Genomic DNA, 19,121 nt, shown 5'->3' on the forward strand with positions numbered 1-19,121 from the left:
CCCTCTCTCTCTCTTTGTCTGCTCCTGACGGAGGGGGTGTGAGCTGCCGCCTTCAACAGCTTTGTGCCGCGGTGCTTCGCATACTTAAAAGCCAAACAGACATATTGATTTGTTTGCTTCACTCCTTTGAAGAGGAAGATATGTTTGCATTCTTTTAATTGTGAGACGGAACTGTCATCTCTGTCTTGTCATGGAGCACAGTTTAAACTTTTGAAAAAGAGACAAATGTTTGTTTGCAGTGTTTGAATAACGTTCCTGTCTCTCTACAACCTCCTGTGTTTCTGCGCAAATCTGTGACCCAAGCATGACAATATAAAAATAACCATATAAACATATGGTTTCTACTTCGCGGATATTCTTATTTCGCGGGTGGCTCTGGAACGCAACCCCCACGATGGATGTATAAGCCGGACTTATGTATAAGCCGATATTCTATTTTTTCATTTTCACAACTTTTTTCCTTAGATAAGCCGCGGCTTATTGACAAGAACTTAGGGTACTAACATGAGGGTTTTATTTGACTTACGTTACAAGTGTTGCCTTAATAAGTAAGCATAACATGTGGGTAACTGCAATGCCATTCAAGGATATAAACAAAAAGTCTCATTTGGAAAAGGCTCTGAAGATTCCAATAAAGATATGCTAGGGTGTGCCTGACAGGCAAAGAGTTAAGTAAAATATCAGAACCACACACACATATTGCATATGTGCTACATGAAAAATGCAATTCTTCTTTAAGTCGCTCTCTTTGTACTTGCTGTTAACAATATTACTGTGCAAATAATAGTTCAGGGACTGCTCATAGATACTGATTTAAGAATACATGGCACTATCATTTCATGTTGTAATCTGTTTCTGAAAAATACTATAAATGTACTTGCCTGTTTTGAATACTGTTTAAATGCAAGTATATGTTTATTTCACTGACTTAAAGCATGTTTGATTTTTACAGGGTCCAAAGTGTTATTACAAATACTGTATTAAACTCTCAAAGAGACAATATGATGCATCACTGTAGACGCAGGACAAATAGTGAAACCATTTTTACTGTATCCGTAATAGCCCTGCATTGTCTCTTACTTTCCTGTTGCTGCTGATGTTAAGCCATTCATTCCATCTAATATGTACATACAGAATATCTGGACCGACTATGTATGCTCAGTGCTGTCATTACCTATGAAGTGTGTATCTTTTAAAGTGTTGTCTTGCAAGTTTATGTGCATTGTATATATTGTTTATTGCACAGTTCTGTTCTATTTTTTTTTTTGCTGCTATGACCTTTTAAAATGCTTTTTATTTAATTTGTTACATTAAATAGGAGAAGAAGAAACCACAGGCAAAGAGCAGAAATTGAAAATAAATCAGAAATAAAAAAAAAAACTGCATAATGTGGCTGGAGCAATTGTATTTTTGAAATCTAGAAAGCGAGTCTTTTATTTCTCATATCCTTAGTGGATGTTTTTGGCCATTCAGAAGTATTTACTTTATTCTCATGTTTACATGTTTCTACATGAAGTAAACAACACAAATACAATAAGTAAACACAGTAAAGATACAAATGCATTTATGAGTACACAATACATCAAAAGTGGTGCTTAGTAAGTATGTACTTGATACTACCAAACTTTCATTTACATTGAACTCTTACTTAAATGTAACAATTACATTTTTATTATCAATACGAATTTCACTTTCTCTGTTTCTGGGTTGTAAAGGACTTGTTCAATGACTCTGCACATTTACAAATGTCAGTCTAATCTACTCATTCAAAGGGAAGGTCTACAAATGCCACACAAGTATGGAAACTCAAAGCTTTCTGACTTCTAGTAGTGATTACATAAAGAAAAACAGACAAAGGATGTGCCTGTTTGAGGATTACACTGTTCATCTGTGTTATTTCCCATATTTGTAGTTGTGGCAGGTTGAAGTTCAATTCCCTGTTTCTCCTTTATTCCAGTTCAGTGACTATAAGACAATCTGAACATGGACTAGATAAATGTTAAAACCATTACAAAAAAATTACTAAATGAACAGATTATAATGTCCTGAAATCAATTATTAAATTTATAACATCAGTTGGCTTGTAACAGACTGCAAATTAATGCTTACCAACTGGTGGAACTCCATAGTTATGATAAGGACACTCCAGGCTTCCTTCTTGAGATCTTCCAAAAATAGCTGAATAAATTGCAATTACCATGCTTCGTTTACAGCTTAGTCTTAACCGGTCATCCTCACAGGCAACTTTACTCTTGTATTCATCTGAAAAAAAGGAATTTACATTACAAATTACCACTCCTGACACAAAACGTAAATCTTTAAATAATTTATGAGGCCAGATCCAAAGCACAAGTCACAATACAGACTTGATATTATTTTCATTATAACATCACAAGAGAAAGCTTAGACAAGACAGACTCATTCACATGCTCATAAATTATTTATGGTAAATAAATACAAAATGATCAGTTAACCTAATCTGTATATCTTTGGGATGAACGATGAACACAGGGTCACAGGGAGACACAAAATCTATTCAGTGATTGGTTATCAAACCCTGTTGCCTAAAGTTGTGAGGCAATGGCTCTAAGTACTGTGCCAATTTAGAAAACACAATTAACTATGTTCATGGACTGTAAAAATGACTATTTGTGGTAAAACATCAAACAGCTTTACAGTGAAATATTTTGACAATGCAGCTCAATGAAGAAGAAATATAGCAAAGAAAACCCAACAAGAAAAAAATATATAAATCACAAAGACAAAAAGACATCTAAGAAAACCTTATGCTCTTTTCATTTCCTTTATGCTTCAGCAACACTCCAAGAAACATTATTTGTCACTCTCACCCTAAGGTTAAATCCAGACTGCAGCTAATAATGTCAAGTAGTGAGGTTTCTAAATAGTACTTTAATTTGATGGCAAAGCAGTAAGATAAGGTCTCGAATGGAATATATCTTCTGGTATTTACTGTCTCTTCAATAAGGCTTTAACATACAAACATGCTTAAAATCAAGACAAAGACAGAATTCATCAAGAAGTCATCAAATTAATTTTGGCCTTGTTTATTTTGTGTTCTTTACTTGGAGTTAAAACTGAAGGCTAGAAAGAGTGGCTCTCATTCAAGGTTTTACTGCAGAGCAGGAGTTGTAATTAAAAACTGTTGATTGAAGTAACAGGAAGACTGAACAGTGCCCCTTTTCTTTTTGATTACTTGAAAAAGGCATTACAGATTTCTCCATATCTAGTGACAGTAAGTTTCACAAGAGAATTAAACTTGAAATCTAAAACTAGCAGAATGCATTAGCATTTGGCAAACTATCTATAATATGGACTATTAAAAGTTAACAATGTGAGGTCTACCTTTCTAAATTTCTAAATATAAATATTAAAAATGTTTACATATTAGATATCTTTTTGTCTTTGTGATTTATTTGTTTCTTTCAGTTAGCTTTTTGTTGTTACATTCCTTTTTTAATTAATTACTAGGGGGTGCTGCCCCCTGCTCGCTTCGCTCGCCAACCCCCATTTTTGGTTTACCGGATATACAATACAATACAATTTATTTTTTGTATAGCCCAAAATCATACAAGAAGTGCTGCAATGGGCTCTAACAGGCCCTGCCTCTTGACATCCCCCCAGCCTTGACCCTCTAAGAAGACCAGAAAAAACTCCCAAAAAAAAACCCTTGTAGGGAAAAAATGGAAGAAACCTTGGGAAAGGCAGTTCAAAGAGAGACCCCTTTCCAGGTAGATTGGGCGTGCAGTGGGTGTCAAAAAGAAGGGGGTCAATACAATACAGTACAATACATAGAACAGAATAAATCCTCAATACAGTATAAAAATAAAAATTCTAGAAGTACGGAGTAGAATTTCACATTAGATGATATCACATAATATGATTTGGATTTGTTTTAAGTCCTGGAAACCTCATTCATCAAGCTGCCTCCCCATTTTACCATTCCACATCTAAAATAGCGCTAATCCGATGAAAGGACCCCTCATTCCCACGTACCCATTCATCAGGGATGACTTTACCTTAGGCAGGCAATCTACAATTTAAATAGATTGTTATTTTCTTGGGAATTGTTACATATGCATTATTTTCACTTTTACTTTAAAACCTTTTGTAAAAGCAATACTTGTTTCTTTATTTCCTGCCCCGTGCGTGGTTACATCTCTTTCTTGCCAGACGTATAATACTGCTTGTGTTGTGAAGGGTATTGTGGCTGAACGTACGCTAAGGATATGCCTTTGGATCATTTGCTGTCTTTTTGCTACTTGCTAGCTGTCTCTTCTGCCTGTCGCATGTCATTGTTTTAAGAGCTGGGAGCACATGATGCTTGCCTGCCAAAAGCAATCCAACAACCGCTAGCTTAGAGGCCTGTTGACTTGTTTTAAATGATGGCTCACTGCCTGGTCTCACGTGACACTGTAAAAGCAATACCTGTCTTTTAATATTGGCCCCAGACGTGGTTGAATTCTTTCTTGCAGGATATATAACGCTGCTTGCGTTCGGGGTGGGGTAGCTGCTGTCGCGCTGCCCTTCGATCTTTTTAAAGCCTGTACAGCCGCTGTCCTTTTTGCTACGGCCCTGGGACAATCTCTTGGCACCAAGTCTCATGTTTACGGTCCCCGCAAGACACACCGTGGCAAGTCTCCTTGGTCTCGCAGGTCTTTAAAATGTCTTCCAAGATGATCACGTATAGATAGATAGATAGATAGATAGATAGATAGATAGATAGATAGATAGATAGATAGATAGATAGATAGATAGATAGATAGATAGATAGATAGATAGATAGATAGATAGATAGATAGATAGATAGATAGATAGATAGATAGATAGATAGATAGATAGATAGATAGATACTTTATTAGTAGCCTTGAATTTGCTTTCCAGGACAGGATTTCTTTTTATAATAGAGAGATGTACCTGGCTATGGGTGGATTTTTACAGACAGGTATAAGATTTTAAAAAAGAAGTCTATAAGCATATCTAACTTAATCAAGAATATACATGTAAAATGGATCCATTGACCCTGGATTGAATACAGTAAATGGTTTGGAAAATTGATTAACTGACATCCATTTTGCATTAGTAAGAGAAAAAATAAAACACTCTCTAATTAGCAACATGGCAAAGCAGTAAAGAGATTTACCGGGAAACATTTTTTCCATTTGCACAATATGACTTTTCAGTTTACAGATATGATCAGGTTCTTCTAACTGAATCCATATTTATTCGGGTTTTAAGACTGTGTTTGACATATTCAAATCTAAATTCAAGACACAACCAAAGGTACACTGCTCGTTATTTCTGACTCTGTTTTAGTTATTACAATTATGAAGTCACATTCTTGTACAAGGAGCTGAAGTCTAACCAGAAATACTGAGTAAAGAGTAGTAACAAAACCTGGACCTATCACTCATCACATTCTTAAACACATCCACACCCACTCATCCCAAACAAATTAAACACATTTAAACTAAAACATACAGAATTGGGTACATGGTGAGAAATAACCTTGGAAGAGATACCAGTCCACAACAGGCCCCATTCTCCCATACATGTACACGCTTTAAGACACGTACCTTACATGCAAATTCCATGAATAAGCAGGAACAAACTGGAGTACATATTGTTTTATCAAAAACAACAGAAACTGAACCATACCTGTAGATCATGGAACTATTAGGCATTAATGTTAACCATTATAACAACCTATCACGTTCATGTTTATGTTAAAATAAATGACATTGTGATGCAAACAAAACAGCAGAACTCAAAGGACAGGAGCAGGAATTACACAAAGTCATGAGAAAACATAAGGCAAAAGCACTTACTTGGTCGGCATTTGTACCACACAATGAGGTATTTGCTTGTGCCAGGGCATGGGTCCACTCCAAAGAGTCTGCTGTTGACAAGAAGCTGGCAACTCCTTCTGTCTTGACACTCATCCAACATCTTCTAGAAGGGTAACAAAAAAGATACAATGGTGTAGAGTATATCCTGTTCTTCAGTAGTATAAGAAATAATACTATTAATGTATTAATAACCCTGGCTAAATACATTTTTTCTTAACTATACTGTAGTTGCCCGTCGTGTCCAACACAAAAACCTAGCAACTGGTTAGAGGTAGCGTATTACTGAAATTTAAATGCTAGTTTAATTAAAGAATATTAATGGTTGAATCTTCACATCTGATATTTATATAACGGTTTGTTTCACATTTTGTATTAAGTGGTACACACCCATCCAAAACAGTTCATTTCTTTCATAGCAGATAAAGTGTATCCAAATCATGCAATAATGACTTGATTACTTTTTAAATGGTTCACAAATTCTCCATGTACAGTCAGGTCAAGTCAGGTTAGGGAGCATGTACTGGTACAGCATGCTGCCACACCCACCACACGACAAAACACACAACAGGATCCTGGTTGGCATCCATCAGGCAGACACGCAGTCCAGTCCCATCCTCCAGAAATGACCATCTATCTGCCGCAGCCAGGTGTTACGTGGGCATCCCCTTGGCCTGATCCAGCTGCTTGGGTCTTCAACAAAGAGGATCCTGCGAGCTGGATCACTGTCACCCGTAACTGACTCTCCCTCACAATGCAGGTAATATGCCTCATTCGGGACTCCGTGAGCAACCACTCATTCAACACAGAGTCAAACCAGCAGTACCCAAGGATTCTCCAAAGAGACACAGTACCGAAGGCGTCCAGTCTTCATCTCAGGTCACTGGATAGCGTCCATGACTCGCAATCATATAGCAAGATAGGAAGCACCAAGACTCTACAGACTTGGACCTATGTCTTTTTGCATACATATCTGGAGCACTACACACCCTTTTCCAGTGACCTCATGAACCCCCATGCTATCCCACTCCATCTACCAGATTTTAATCATTAAAAAAATCAGATATTAGCCATAAATCTGAATTGAGTAACTTTTAGCTGCAGCGTGAACATAGCCAGAACTACCTACTGTTGCAGCCTAACTTGCTGACCTTCTTCCACTCTCAAAAACTGCTGACTGTCAAAAAAGCCCCAGTGCAAAACAGAAAAGTCAATTGTCTACTTCAGTTTTAACATTGCCTAAATGTCAATTAAACAGTAATTCCTGCCTGTGCATAAATGCACCTTAGAATGTTAAAACACATTGGGTCATTTCTGATTATTTTTTTACTTTAACAACAACATTTATTTATATAGTACATTTTCATACAGCAATGTAGAGCAAAGTGCTTTACATGATGACAAAAAGAAAGTTACAAGAAGAAAAAACACTTAAAAATATGCAATAATATTAAAGAATAAATAACAACAAAACAAGGTAACGTCAGAGTGCCAGGAGGACAGAAAAAAAAACATCACTTAGGCTGGAGAAAAAAAAATCTGCAGGGGTTCCATGGCCAATAATCCACCCAACCTCCACTGGGCATTCTACCTAACATAACTATTCCTAAATCAAACCTCATAGGTTTCATTGTGCTCATTTATCTGGTCTTAACTTGGCAAATTGCAAATACAGTATTCCATGTTATGTGACCCCAGCTCTTTCATATACATTCTTGTTCTCCAATACAAACATGTTAGGGTAATTTATAACAATTATTTGACCCATATCATTGACTGGAAGTGTATGTGACGATGCCCTGCCCTGCCCTGCACTGGACTGGCACTTTATCAAGGTTTGTTGCCTGCCTTGTGCTGGATCATACCTGGATTGAAAAATGAAAAATTAATGAAAAATATATTTTTCCTCTCATTAACCTACTGTAAAGCAGTTTAATACATGCTGCAAAGTAAAAAAGGGCAAATAAAAATAAGATTGTTCTTTAAAAAATGAATTAAGCACCCATTTTGTTTATTCCATATTTTCCTTTCTGATTGCCTATTCTCAAATAATTGTGGTCAAACCTCAAATATATGCTTCACTTTATAATTATAAAATTCACAGTGGAAAATGTTTTCAGCAGGTTAAAAATGTACTACAGTATATAAGCAAGAAGTCTACCATACTTTTATTCATTTTGAGACAGTTCTCTACTAACAGCATTTATAAAATACTGTAGAATACTTTAAAAACAGCTTGATTTACGGTATATACTTGGAAAGCAGTGAACTGCAAAAATTGATTTGCCTTGCAGGAGTGAATTCTAATACTGCATATTTGAAAGCTATTATATAGTAAATGAGTGGCAAACGCTTTAGCTAATCAAATTCTCCAATTGTTTGCTGCAAATTCCAACAGGCTGGGGTTTACTTGTTGGACAATCAAGGAGGACTAGAACACAGTTGTAATCTGAAAAGTTATTAAAAAGAAAATATTACAATAGATAACAAGAAACATTAGAGAAGGTGGGTATCCATATTACTAAACGAGAATGGTAAACCGGATGGACGCAGGGACATGGGCCGTGGACGCAAAAGACGTAGTGCGCAGGCGCCACACAAAGCCCCCCTCCAAGCACCGTAAAATGAGAAATGATGCGCCACGCCCATAGCAACAGACCCATGCAACAAAGCGCCACACGAAGGCCATACCACACGAAACAGGACACACACAAAAAAGAGGATTCAGACCCACGACACACAAAGCACCCCTCCACTAACAGAAATAAGAAATGAGGCAACGCGCCCCTAGCACACCAAAAACAAAGGAGTCAGACGCAAGCGCCACATAGCACACGAAACGGTACGCACACAAAAATGAGGATTCACACCCACGACACACAAAGCCCCCCTCCACTAACAGAAATAAAAAATGAGGCAACGCGCCCCTCAAAGAAAACGCACGCCAACAAACGACATCATACATAGACAACAAGAGACCGGACTACAATACATATACAGGCGCGACACCTGATGGGTAATAATACGAAGAAACCCTCCAAGCACCGGAAAATGAGAAATGATGCTCCGCGCCCATAGCAACAGACCCATGCAACAAAGCGCCAGACGAAGCCCATACTACACGAAACAGGACACACACAAAAAAGAGGATTCAGACCCACGACACACAAAGCCCCCTCCACTAACAGAAATAAAAAATGAGGCAACGCGCCCCTCAAAAAAAAACGCACTCCGACAAACGACGTAACAGTGAGTGCGATCCTCCTTACTACTTATCCATATTACTAACGATAAAAAACAAACAAGTCATGAGTTCACGATCAGAAAAGGCTCCATATTAACAGTCAGTGCGATCCTCCTTATTACTTATCCATTTTACTAACGATACTGAACAAACAAGTCATGAATTCACGATCACGGTTACAAAACGATACGGCTCGAGTAACGGGACCACAAACACGAACCCGCATGAAAAAAAAACAATACACGTCAGCGCCTACAACGCGCTTCTGAAACCACGGAAGAAAAAATGTCTCAGCTCCAAAAACACATGTCACTTCTTATTCAAAATATCGGTCCCAATCACAGAAACATCGGTATCCACTATGAAAATGAACAGTAACAATGCACGTGACATCCGTCTTGCAAAACTATTAATTATAGATGAATATACAATGGCATCCAGTCACTTACTGAACACCATTGATAAACTTCTACAAACGTTGATGAATAATAATATTCCCTTTGGAGGAAAGGTACTTTTATTAGGAGGAGATTTTAGACAGTGCTTACCTATTGCTCCACATGCAATGAGCTCAGCTATTGTTCAGTCCACCTTAAAATACGCGGACAATTGGCATTGCGTTGATGAATAATAATATTCCCTTTGGAGGAAAGGTACTTTTATTAGGAGGAGATTTTAGACAGTGCTTAGCTATTGCTCCACATGCCATGCACTCAGCTATTGTTCAGTCCACCTTAAAATACGCGGACGACGTCATACATAAACAACAAGAGACCGGACTACAATACATATACAGGCGCGACACCTGATTGGTAATAATGCGAAGAAACGAACAGTCCGCATATTAACAGTGAGTGCGATCCTCCTTATTACTTATCCATATTACTAACGATAAAGAACACACAAGTCAACGGGACCACAAACACGAACCCGCATCAAAAAAAACAATAAACGTCGGCGCCTACAACGCGCTTTTAAAACCGCGGAAGAAAAAATGTTACGCGGCCAATTGGCATTGCTTTCAAAAGATACAGTTGGTACAAAACATGCGATTTCCAGATCTAGAATATAACAATTGGTTATTACAACTGGGAGATGGTACATTCACCAATACAAATGGACTTCACCCAGATATTATTACAATTCCTCAAGCCTTTATCTGCGACGACTTAGTTACTGAGATATTTGGAACAGCAATCTCATTAGACCAAATACCCCTTTTAACACAACGGACTATATTATGTCCAAAAAATATTAATGTTGATCACATAAATAACCAAGTCATTGCATTACTTCCTGTAGAGGCACAGCTCTTTCTAAGCTCTGACAAAGTTGACTCTGGTAACAACAATGACCATCTTAATTTCCCCTTACAATATTTGAACACTATTAACCCAGCCGGATTACCACAACACAATCTTAACCTTTCAATCGGAACAATAATCATGCTATTAAGAAACCTTAACACTAAACAAGGTTTATGCAATGGTACACGTTTAGTCGTCAACACCATGACACACAATATTATTGAAGCAAAACTTCTTACAGGATCACATGCTAACAATACTGTTCTGATTCCTACAATTGACCTTACAAGTTCTGACCTAGAATTACCTTTTACACTTAAACGGCGACAGTTCCACATTAAACCTGCATTTACCATTACCATCAACAAATGACAACGCCAAACCATGAACAAGGTTGGCATCTACCTCTCTGACACCGTTTTTGGACATGGACAACTTTATGTGGCCTTCTCACGAGTTCGACGTTCATCTGACGTTAAAGTTAAGGTTATAAATGATCCATGCCAAGAGAAACTCATTCAAGAACAAGACACCATCTTTACTACTAATGTTGTGTACAAAGAAATTTTCCGATAAATCTTTACACTGTGCCTTGCAATTTATTTTTGGCTTCCTATATGCGTCATCTACACCTTCACACTATGCTATATCTCATACATACATCACGCTATTTATAATTACCCAACACCAGGGGTTGGCGAGCGAAGCGAGCAGGGGGCGGAGCCCCCTAGTACCTTCATAAATTGCAACCGAATCAAGGCCATGGCAGGTGGTGAGCTATACAAATACCTTAGGTTCACAAACAAACAAATTACTGTACAGTTACACAAAAATATACATAATGTCTTTTACAAATACTCAAAACACACCTACACGCACGCCACACAATTAAAGTCATCAATACATATGTCATACCACTTCTCACATTTTCCTTCAGAGTTATAGATTCAGCAGGTTTCACTCCTTCTGCCCCAAGAAATCTCACCACAGATCTTTGTTTAAAATTGGTAAAATCCCACAGCAGAGCATCCATATTCATTTAACCTTGGCTTCAAGCAGATTAACAGCAGAGCGCTCCACTGTGCATGTTCAAACTACCCATAAGCAATCATGAATGTGTTGTACTGCATTAGCTTATATCCATTGCAGTTACCACATAATTTTCAGATTGCCTTTACATTTTGATTTACCCTCGTATAAAAGTATCCATCCATACACTTTCAAAACCTGATTAATCTATCAAGTTCAAAGATTGCTGGAGTCTATCCAGGCTGCACTGGGTGTAAAGCAGAGACTAAGTCCTTCAACGGGCATCCTTATGCAAGAACTCATCAGACCAATGTTGGAGCTATCACATCATTTATGCACATCTTATGTGAGGTGGCCAAGAGAACAAAGGAAAAAAAAACTACAAAGAGGTGGGAAGAATAGACAAACTCCATACAGATAATGATAAATGCATTCATTGTGAAAGTAATTTATTTTACTTATCTTTGATATGTGTTATCATGTCATCAAAAACATGCATAAAATCTAATCATAATAAATCAATATACACATCAACTTAGCATTTTTATCATTAAGATCCGTTGTGATATTTTAGAATAACAATACTCCAAACTGGATAGTTATGTGAGGATCATGAATAGAACGTTTTCATATTTTCTATAACTATATAGTTGCAAGTGTGGTATTTTAAGCAGTAGAACAGTGTGGCAGATGAATGAGAAGAGGAGATGCCAACAGACTTAGTTAATCGGGTTCTATTCTGAAAGCTAACCTGCACCCTTTGAAGTTAGCAGAAGTAAGAGGGACGTTACCTAAGTTATGAGCAATGCCTCACACTCGCTGCATGACATTCAGGTCACAGCACCTTCATTCAACCAAACTCTAAGGAATGCTATCTGTTGTCTCATTTACCAGCTGCCATCAGATGCCATCATACCTAGACTATGTTTTTTCTGCAATTTTATTATCCACTGCAGGACCCATTCATGTGCACACACACTCACACTTGCATGTCGCCACTTTACAATCACCAATTACCCCATCATGTGCATCTTTGGGGATGGGGGAGGAAAACCCATTGGAAGAATATGAAAACCTTATAGAAACAATTAACAGTATCCATCCATCCATCCATCCATTTTCCAACCCGCTGAATCCGAACACAGGGTCACGGGGGTCTGCTGGAGCCAATCCCAGCCAACACAGGGCAAAAGGCAGGAACCAATCCCAGGCAGGGTGCCAACCCACCGAAGGACACACACAAACACACCCACACACCAAGCACACACTAGGGCCAATTTAGAATCGCCAATCCACCTAACCTGCATGTCTTTGGACTGTGAGAGGAAACCGGAACGCCCGGAGGAAACCCACGCAGACACGGGGAGAACATGCAAACTCCACGCAGGGAGGACCCAGGAAGCAAACCCAGGACCCCAGGTCTCCAAACTGCGAGGCAGCAGCGCTACCCACTGTGCCACCATGCCGCCCCAATTAACAGTATACAGATTCAAAATGTTAATTTTCATTTGATTATGGATATATTCATTTATTTATGCATTTATAATACTGTTCCAACATAATGTGAATTCTGTGTAATTTGTATGCATCAGCTACTATAGCACTACAGTTTCCCTTTGGGAGCGTTCAATGTACCAGTATTATTTTCGTAGTTAACCTAATAACCTTTAGCCTCATAAAAAAGAAGTAAGATTTGGTTAGGAATACTGGGAATTTATTTTCATGTATTTTTCATGGTATAATCTTTTTTTGTTAATATGAAAATCATTTTTCATTTCTTTAATGATATTGAAACACCATCTTGTGTTTTGTTTTGGGTAATGGTCACAACCATTTAGTGATTCACCCTTGTGGCCACTGCTGTTTTGCTGTAGCCTCAACATTACCATCCCACTCCTCATAGCGTGCAACAACATGTGACGACTAGGCGACTATTTAAGAGCAGCAATAGGTATCACTCCTAGTCCAAGATTTTGGAACGACTTAACTAAATCTTTCGAGTCTTCTAGTTATGCAGGGAGGAGAAGGCAGATAGGAATCTTTTGGCTGTATTTTTTGACCTTCAACATTTTTATGCATAATGTGATTTGACATTTGTTACCCTTAATTTCTGGGTTAAGAATTTTGCCTGTTTACCTGGCCACTCTTTTGCCTGGTCCTTTTTACTACCTCCTTTTCCTGATCCAATCTATGAATCTTTGTCCTTCAGGATGAGATTACTTGAATCACAAGAGACACTAATAAAATGTGGCTGGAACAACCAAGTACATAGAAATTGTTTTGATGTTCAAAATTTAGAAATAATACACAGTGATGCAAGTTACTGAAAGCATTTCTGTAGTTCCAAGAAACTTTGGGGCCTGCCCTATGTCTTATTAGAAAGATCACGCACGGCTCATGTCTTTGTGCTGAACATCAAATATCACATGTCTGCAGTAAATTCATTTTATGAACAGGAAAAAAATCTAACACACACCAACACATTAAATAGGATTCCATTTATCAGACAGACTAGACAAACCACAACCAGAGCATAGGCACTGATACTAAGGGCAGATTACAGGGTTTCTGCACTCCAACAAAAACCTCAAATTACAACAATCACAGTTCAGGATATGAATCATCACTTTTCACAACTTGAAACCCTTAAACATAACATAATTTTGTTTTCACAGGAAAATGACATGATGTCTGAAAGTTGCTTGATTTAAATGCACTAATACAACTAATCCTCTACTGGAAATGAAAAAAATACATCAAGAAAGACTAGCATGTTCGGACAGGGGATTGTGACACCCTGTGTAGTGGAAAGGTTGGCACCAGACTACACACTGGGCGTTCTGCAGTTTGGGACCAACCAAGATCAGAATCGAGAGATGGCCGTCATGGAGACACAGACACAAAAATGTGATATTTCCAAGTGGCATAGGTGCCTGACTTTTAAAAGAACCTATGAACTCAAGCCAGAAGAGGATGTTTTAAGGACTTTGAACTTTTAAATGGACATTTATTTATTGCTGATCTTGTCATTTTAAAGTTGTGTTTCTTTTAATAGTTTTACAAGGGGAGCTTAGGTTTGTTTTACAAAAGGGTTGATTTTAGTGCTTTTATTGTTTTTAGTGCAGTGCAGGGCCACGCAACTGACCTGGGCCACAAGTTGCACTGGGTTGGTTGAGGCAAGGAGCCTTCCCATGCAACTGGAGACTTAAGGGTGGGGTATGTGGTATATAGCAGGTCTGCAGGTCAGAAAAAGGTGGATGATTTTTAAATAAATAACTGCACCCTGAATGTGGAGGCTTCAGTCAGGCATGAGTTGAACCGCAAACGTGCATCGCTCCAAGAACGGTGCAATGTACCTGGCTGATTGTGAAGCCATGCGTGAGTACGTGTGTCAAAGTTCATGTACAATGCTAATCCTTATTCAGAAAAAGATCCCAGTTGTCCCATGGGAGAAAGACTTTCCGAGACTAAGGTCATAAAGCTTATGAAACCGTTTCTGGACAAAGGCAGAATCGTAACAACAATTGCTTAAAGTGCGACAGGAGCTTCCACCTGCAGCTAAAGTCATTCGCGTCCTGAAGTATTGCACATGTACTTTGTCAGTATGCTCGTGTCGATCAAACATATGAAGCTCTGCATTGTACATTTGACTTTACACTGTAGGAAGATAAGTAAATAAATCAAGGTAAATCAGTAAATAACATTCAATCTGGCTTTTATATAAGTAACATATAAATGTTTTTTATATAAAGACCATCAAGAAACATAATCGCAAACGGAACTTTGCACGATACCTTGGCAAGCTCTGTAAGACCTGCTATTTCATTGAAGGACATGCATGTGACAGATTCACTGGCAGGATGACGCCCAACCTCTTGTTATTTCCATATGGTACCATCTTTCTTGTGGGGAGGGTTTCTGTTCTCATTCTTCAATGTAGAACCCTCATCCTCATCTGATTAACCTCTGTTACAGCACGTCTTTATTTGAAAACTAGCAGTGTCAGACTGGAGGGAGTGTGAGCGTGACTGAGAGATTAAAACTGAATAATAAAAAAAAAATGCGAACTTTTACAAGTACCATAAATTTACACTGACTGTTACAAACTCAAATAAATCAAATAAGAGCAGCTAACTACTCAAAATGGTAAATCTAGGAAGGGCCCCAGAATCAAACCCACAACCTATTGATTATGAGTCAGCAGTTCTTACCATAGCATCACCCAAGCAGTCGTGTCAGCTTCATACCCTAACCCAATTTCTTTTTTTTCTTTTATAATCTTGAATAAAAGTGCACTTGTTTTGTTATACAGTACTCTTACCTTTTGTGAAAGTGTTTATTTGATATTTGGACTTCAGTCTTCACATATTATATACTTCATGTCTACATTTGGTCAATTATTACTAAAACATGAAAAACGTTTCTGTTTTAGTTATATGTTCAACAATTCCTGCCTCGCATTTCCTGTCATCCTACATTCACATAGATCATTGTAGACACAGTACACGCATGAAACGTATGTTATCCAGATGACAATATATTATTTACCCTCTACAATTCCAGGCACCTCACACCCAGATAAACAGACTTGAGCTCTGAGAATCTTCTGTGCGACTAGAGCTGTGTCAGTGGGGGGATGGGATAGCAGGCTGTTTGCTGCCCATGCTACTTGACACATACGAAAAACAAAAGTGCTGATGACGCGGTGTGAAGGAATTTAAGGTAGCCCGGGATTACAAGTTTTTTTGTAGGCTTCAGGGATTCGAGTGTTAATTCCTCAGAGTGGGCAGCACTTTCACACCTGTGTGCTCTATTAGAAGTGTGAGAATAAAAGGAGAATGAAGACACTTCAAGTGTTGAGAAGAAATTATGACCCAAATATTGATGTGTCACATTCTGCAAAGACCAAATGAAAATGAAGAGGAGTGCAGGACTGCAACATATTTTAATTGGTTCTGCCAACTCAAGTACTTATAAAAGAGCAAAACCTTTAACATGTCAAATTAAATGGTGACTCTATAAATTGGCCTCCACGGACTGATATCCAATCCAGAGCTAGTTTCTGTCTTGTGCCAGATGCTTATGGGGCAGTCTTTATAACCCAAACTGGACTAAGCAAATTTGAAAATATTATGTATGTTACGGTTCATTATGTTATCTTTTAACATCACTTACTTGAAGCGAGGTAGAAGCAGAACAAGATGTATCTTCTTTGAATTTTTCTGCATTTGAGAATGGGTGGCGGGATGGGCACATCTGGTGGCTTGGCATTTGTCTGCCATAAAATGATGACTGGATGCTGATTGTAGTTCTGTGAGGGCAGCGTACAGAGATGTATTCTCCATCACAAGAGTGTTCCGTATAATTTCTTAATACCTTGGACAAATAACCTGTCAAGATCATAAAAGACGGATAGTCAGTACTTTATTTTAGTTCTTCTGAGCAACTGCAGCCCACAATATCATATACTTTGCCAGTTCTAATTGTTGGCTGGACTAAATTGAAGGAAATGAATATACTGAATAAACAATGTCAATGGAAAAACTGCTATTAACAGTAGCAGAGGAACTGGAAATAAAATATTTCATTCAGTAGTATTACCTACGCCAGTGCATGGTATTGTTATATTTTGTTTATTTTATAATATAGCATGCCAACTCTCCATTTGAATAAAGTAATATGAAAAGAAGACATGAATATTCCAAATAAAACACTGTATAATCAAGACTATGGTTTAAAAGTTCCAATATGGTCAACATTCATTTTTTAATTTAAAATCAGCTGCTCATGTTAATAAAACAACTTCTATCCTTCATCTGCCCTGGTCCTTAACTCTCCAGATGAAAATCATGTCATTTTCAATAAATTCATCCCATAGTCCCTAAGTTGCCAGTGTTATCTATAGCCAGCAGCAGAAAGGGAAAAGAAAGACAAATCTCAGAACTTTTTAGTCCTTTTAGTGTCAGGATTCACATTTATGTTTCTGTGACATTAATTATTGATTAATTTAATAAACACATAACATTTAACATCTTAGTTGTTGCATCTTAAATCTATGTATCAGTGGCAGATATTGAAAATTAACACTTTATAATGTAATCCTAGTGATTCTGCATAAAATTAAGTGATTCTGCATAAAATTAAATTTTCTTTAATCAATATATTAAGGTTGTTAGGGGTTGGTGTCAATCCCAACAGCATGAGACTCAAGATAATAGCCAAGCCTGGAGAGGAAAACACTCCATTGCCGGGCTCATTCATGCCCAGTCACATTTTTACTAAGGCCAACAGGATCAATTTAAAACATGTAGGTAATGAGACTGAAATCTTTAAGGTATGGGAGAAAAAGCTGAGCAACCTGAGAAAAACCTAAGCAAGTAAAGAGAGAATGTGAAAACACTACAGTCAATGACTAGAGCTCAGCATTCAAACTAAGGACAATGCATCTGTCAGGCAGCAGAACTAACCACTAAGCCACAGTAGTGCCACACTGAACCTGTAGCCTACAGGGAAGTATATTTTTATATTTGACTATGAATACCATTTTTACATATTTTATACCATGCTTATTTTTTGGAATTAAACTGAATTTATGGGAGGCACAGTGCTGGTTGTGCTGCCTTGCAGAAATGAGACCCATATTCGCATCCCAGGTCTTTCCTGTCTGAAGTTTGCATGTTCTTCCTGTGTCTGCGTGGGTTTCCTCTGGGTAATTTGGTTTCCTCCCAGTGTCCAAAGGCATGCGGGGTAGGTGAACTGCCAATGCCAAATTGGCACTAGTGTGTACTTGGTGTATGGGTGTGTTTGCCATGCAATGGACTGGCATCCTGTCAAAGGTTTGTTCTTGCTTTGTTCCCTTTGCTAGCTGTGACAGGCTCCAACCCCTAGCAAAACCTTAATGAAATGAAATGAACAAAACATATATAACTCAATAAAATCATTAGTTTTGACATAATGAAAACTTAATTTAAAATAATTGTAAAGTATTTTCAACCATGGTTAGTGCTACTGCCTTATAGCTTTGGTATTCTGGGCTTAAAAACAGGCTCAATTATAGTCTGTACAAAGTCTATATGTTCTCCAGATGTCTGTGAGGATTTTTCTTCAAGTACTTCAGTTTTCCTCTAGCTTCCTAAAGACATGCATGATAACCGTCATTTCTAAACAAACTTAATGTGGGGTTGCTAATATGAGTATGCCAGTAGGATACCCGTCTCTGCTGTGCTAAAACATTTTAAAATAAAGATGTTTTTAAACAGATGGATTAATAGAAAAACAGTTGGTCATCAAGGATACTTTCATTAAGCAACCTCATTTTGCTATATCTTACTGTATACTAATAATTATGATCACATTTCTTTATAATTTCAAAACTTTGTAAACATCATGTAGTATGCTTATTGTCTAAAAGTAATCATGTACTGTCATGCAGTGTATGTACAGTGTATCAGTTAAATTAAAACTGTAACAAGTGTTAACTATCATATATCTCTGCATATGACATTAGCTACTCCAGTATTTGTTTAAGATATGATTGGGATTCAAGTGCACCTTGTGACTTAAAGCAAATGGACTCTGGTTTGATGCCTGCCTGAGCTGCCTTCTATGTGGAGATTACATGTTTTCCCATGAGTTAGTTTGTGGTTTACCTGATGTCTTCAGTTTCCTCCCACAATC

General features: G+C 37.8%; 1 protein-coding gene across 1 annotated transcript in view; it reads right to left on the reverse strand.

Moving 5' to 3' along the window:
- LOC114648032 (protein eva-1 homolog C) overlaps positions 1 to 19,121 on the reverse strand; it is a 284,216-nt gene that overhangs the window by 165,902 nt on the left and 99,193 nt on the right. Inside the window, exons 2-4 of the mRNA XM_051925580.1 lie at positions 16,620 to 16,834; positions 5,847 to 5,970; positions 2,110 to 2,262 (exon numbers count right to left, since the gene is read on the reverse strand). Coding sequence (XP_051781540.1) covers positions 2,110 to 2,262; positions 5,847 to 5,970; positions 16,620 to 16,834 — 492 coding nt within the window. The remainder of the gene's footprint in view (positions 1 to 2,109; positions 2,263 to 5,846; positions 5,971 to 16,619; positions 16,835 to 19,121) is intronic.

Source organism: Erpetoichthys calabaricus, chromosome 3 (assembly GCF_900747795.2).
Source record: "Erpetoichthys calabaricus chromosome 3, fErpCal1.3, whole genome shotgun sequence".
Lineage (NCBI taxonomy): Eukaryota > Metazoa > Chordata > Cladistia > Polypteriformes > Polypteridae > Erpetoichthys > Erpetoichthys calabaricus.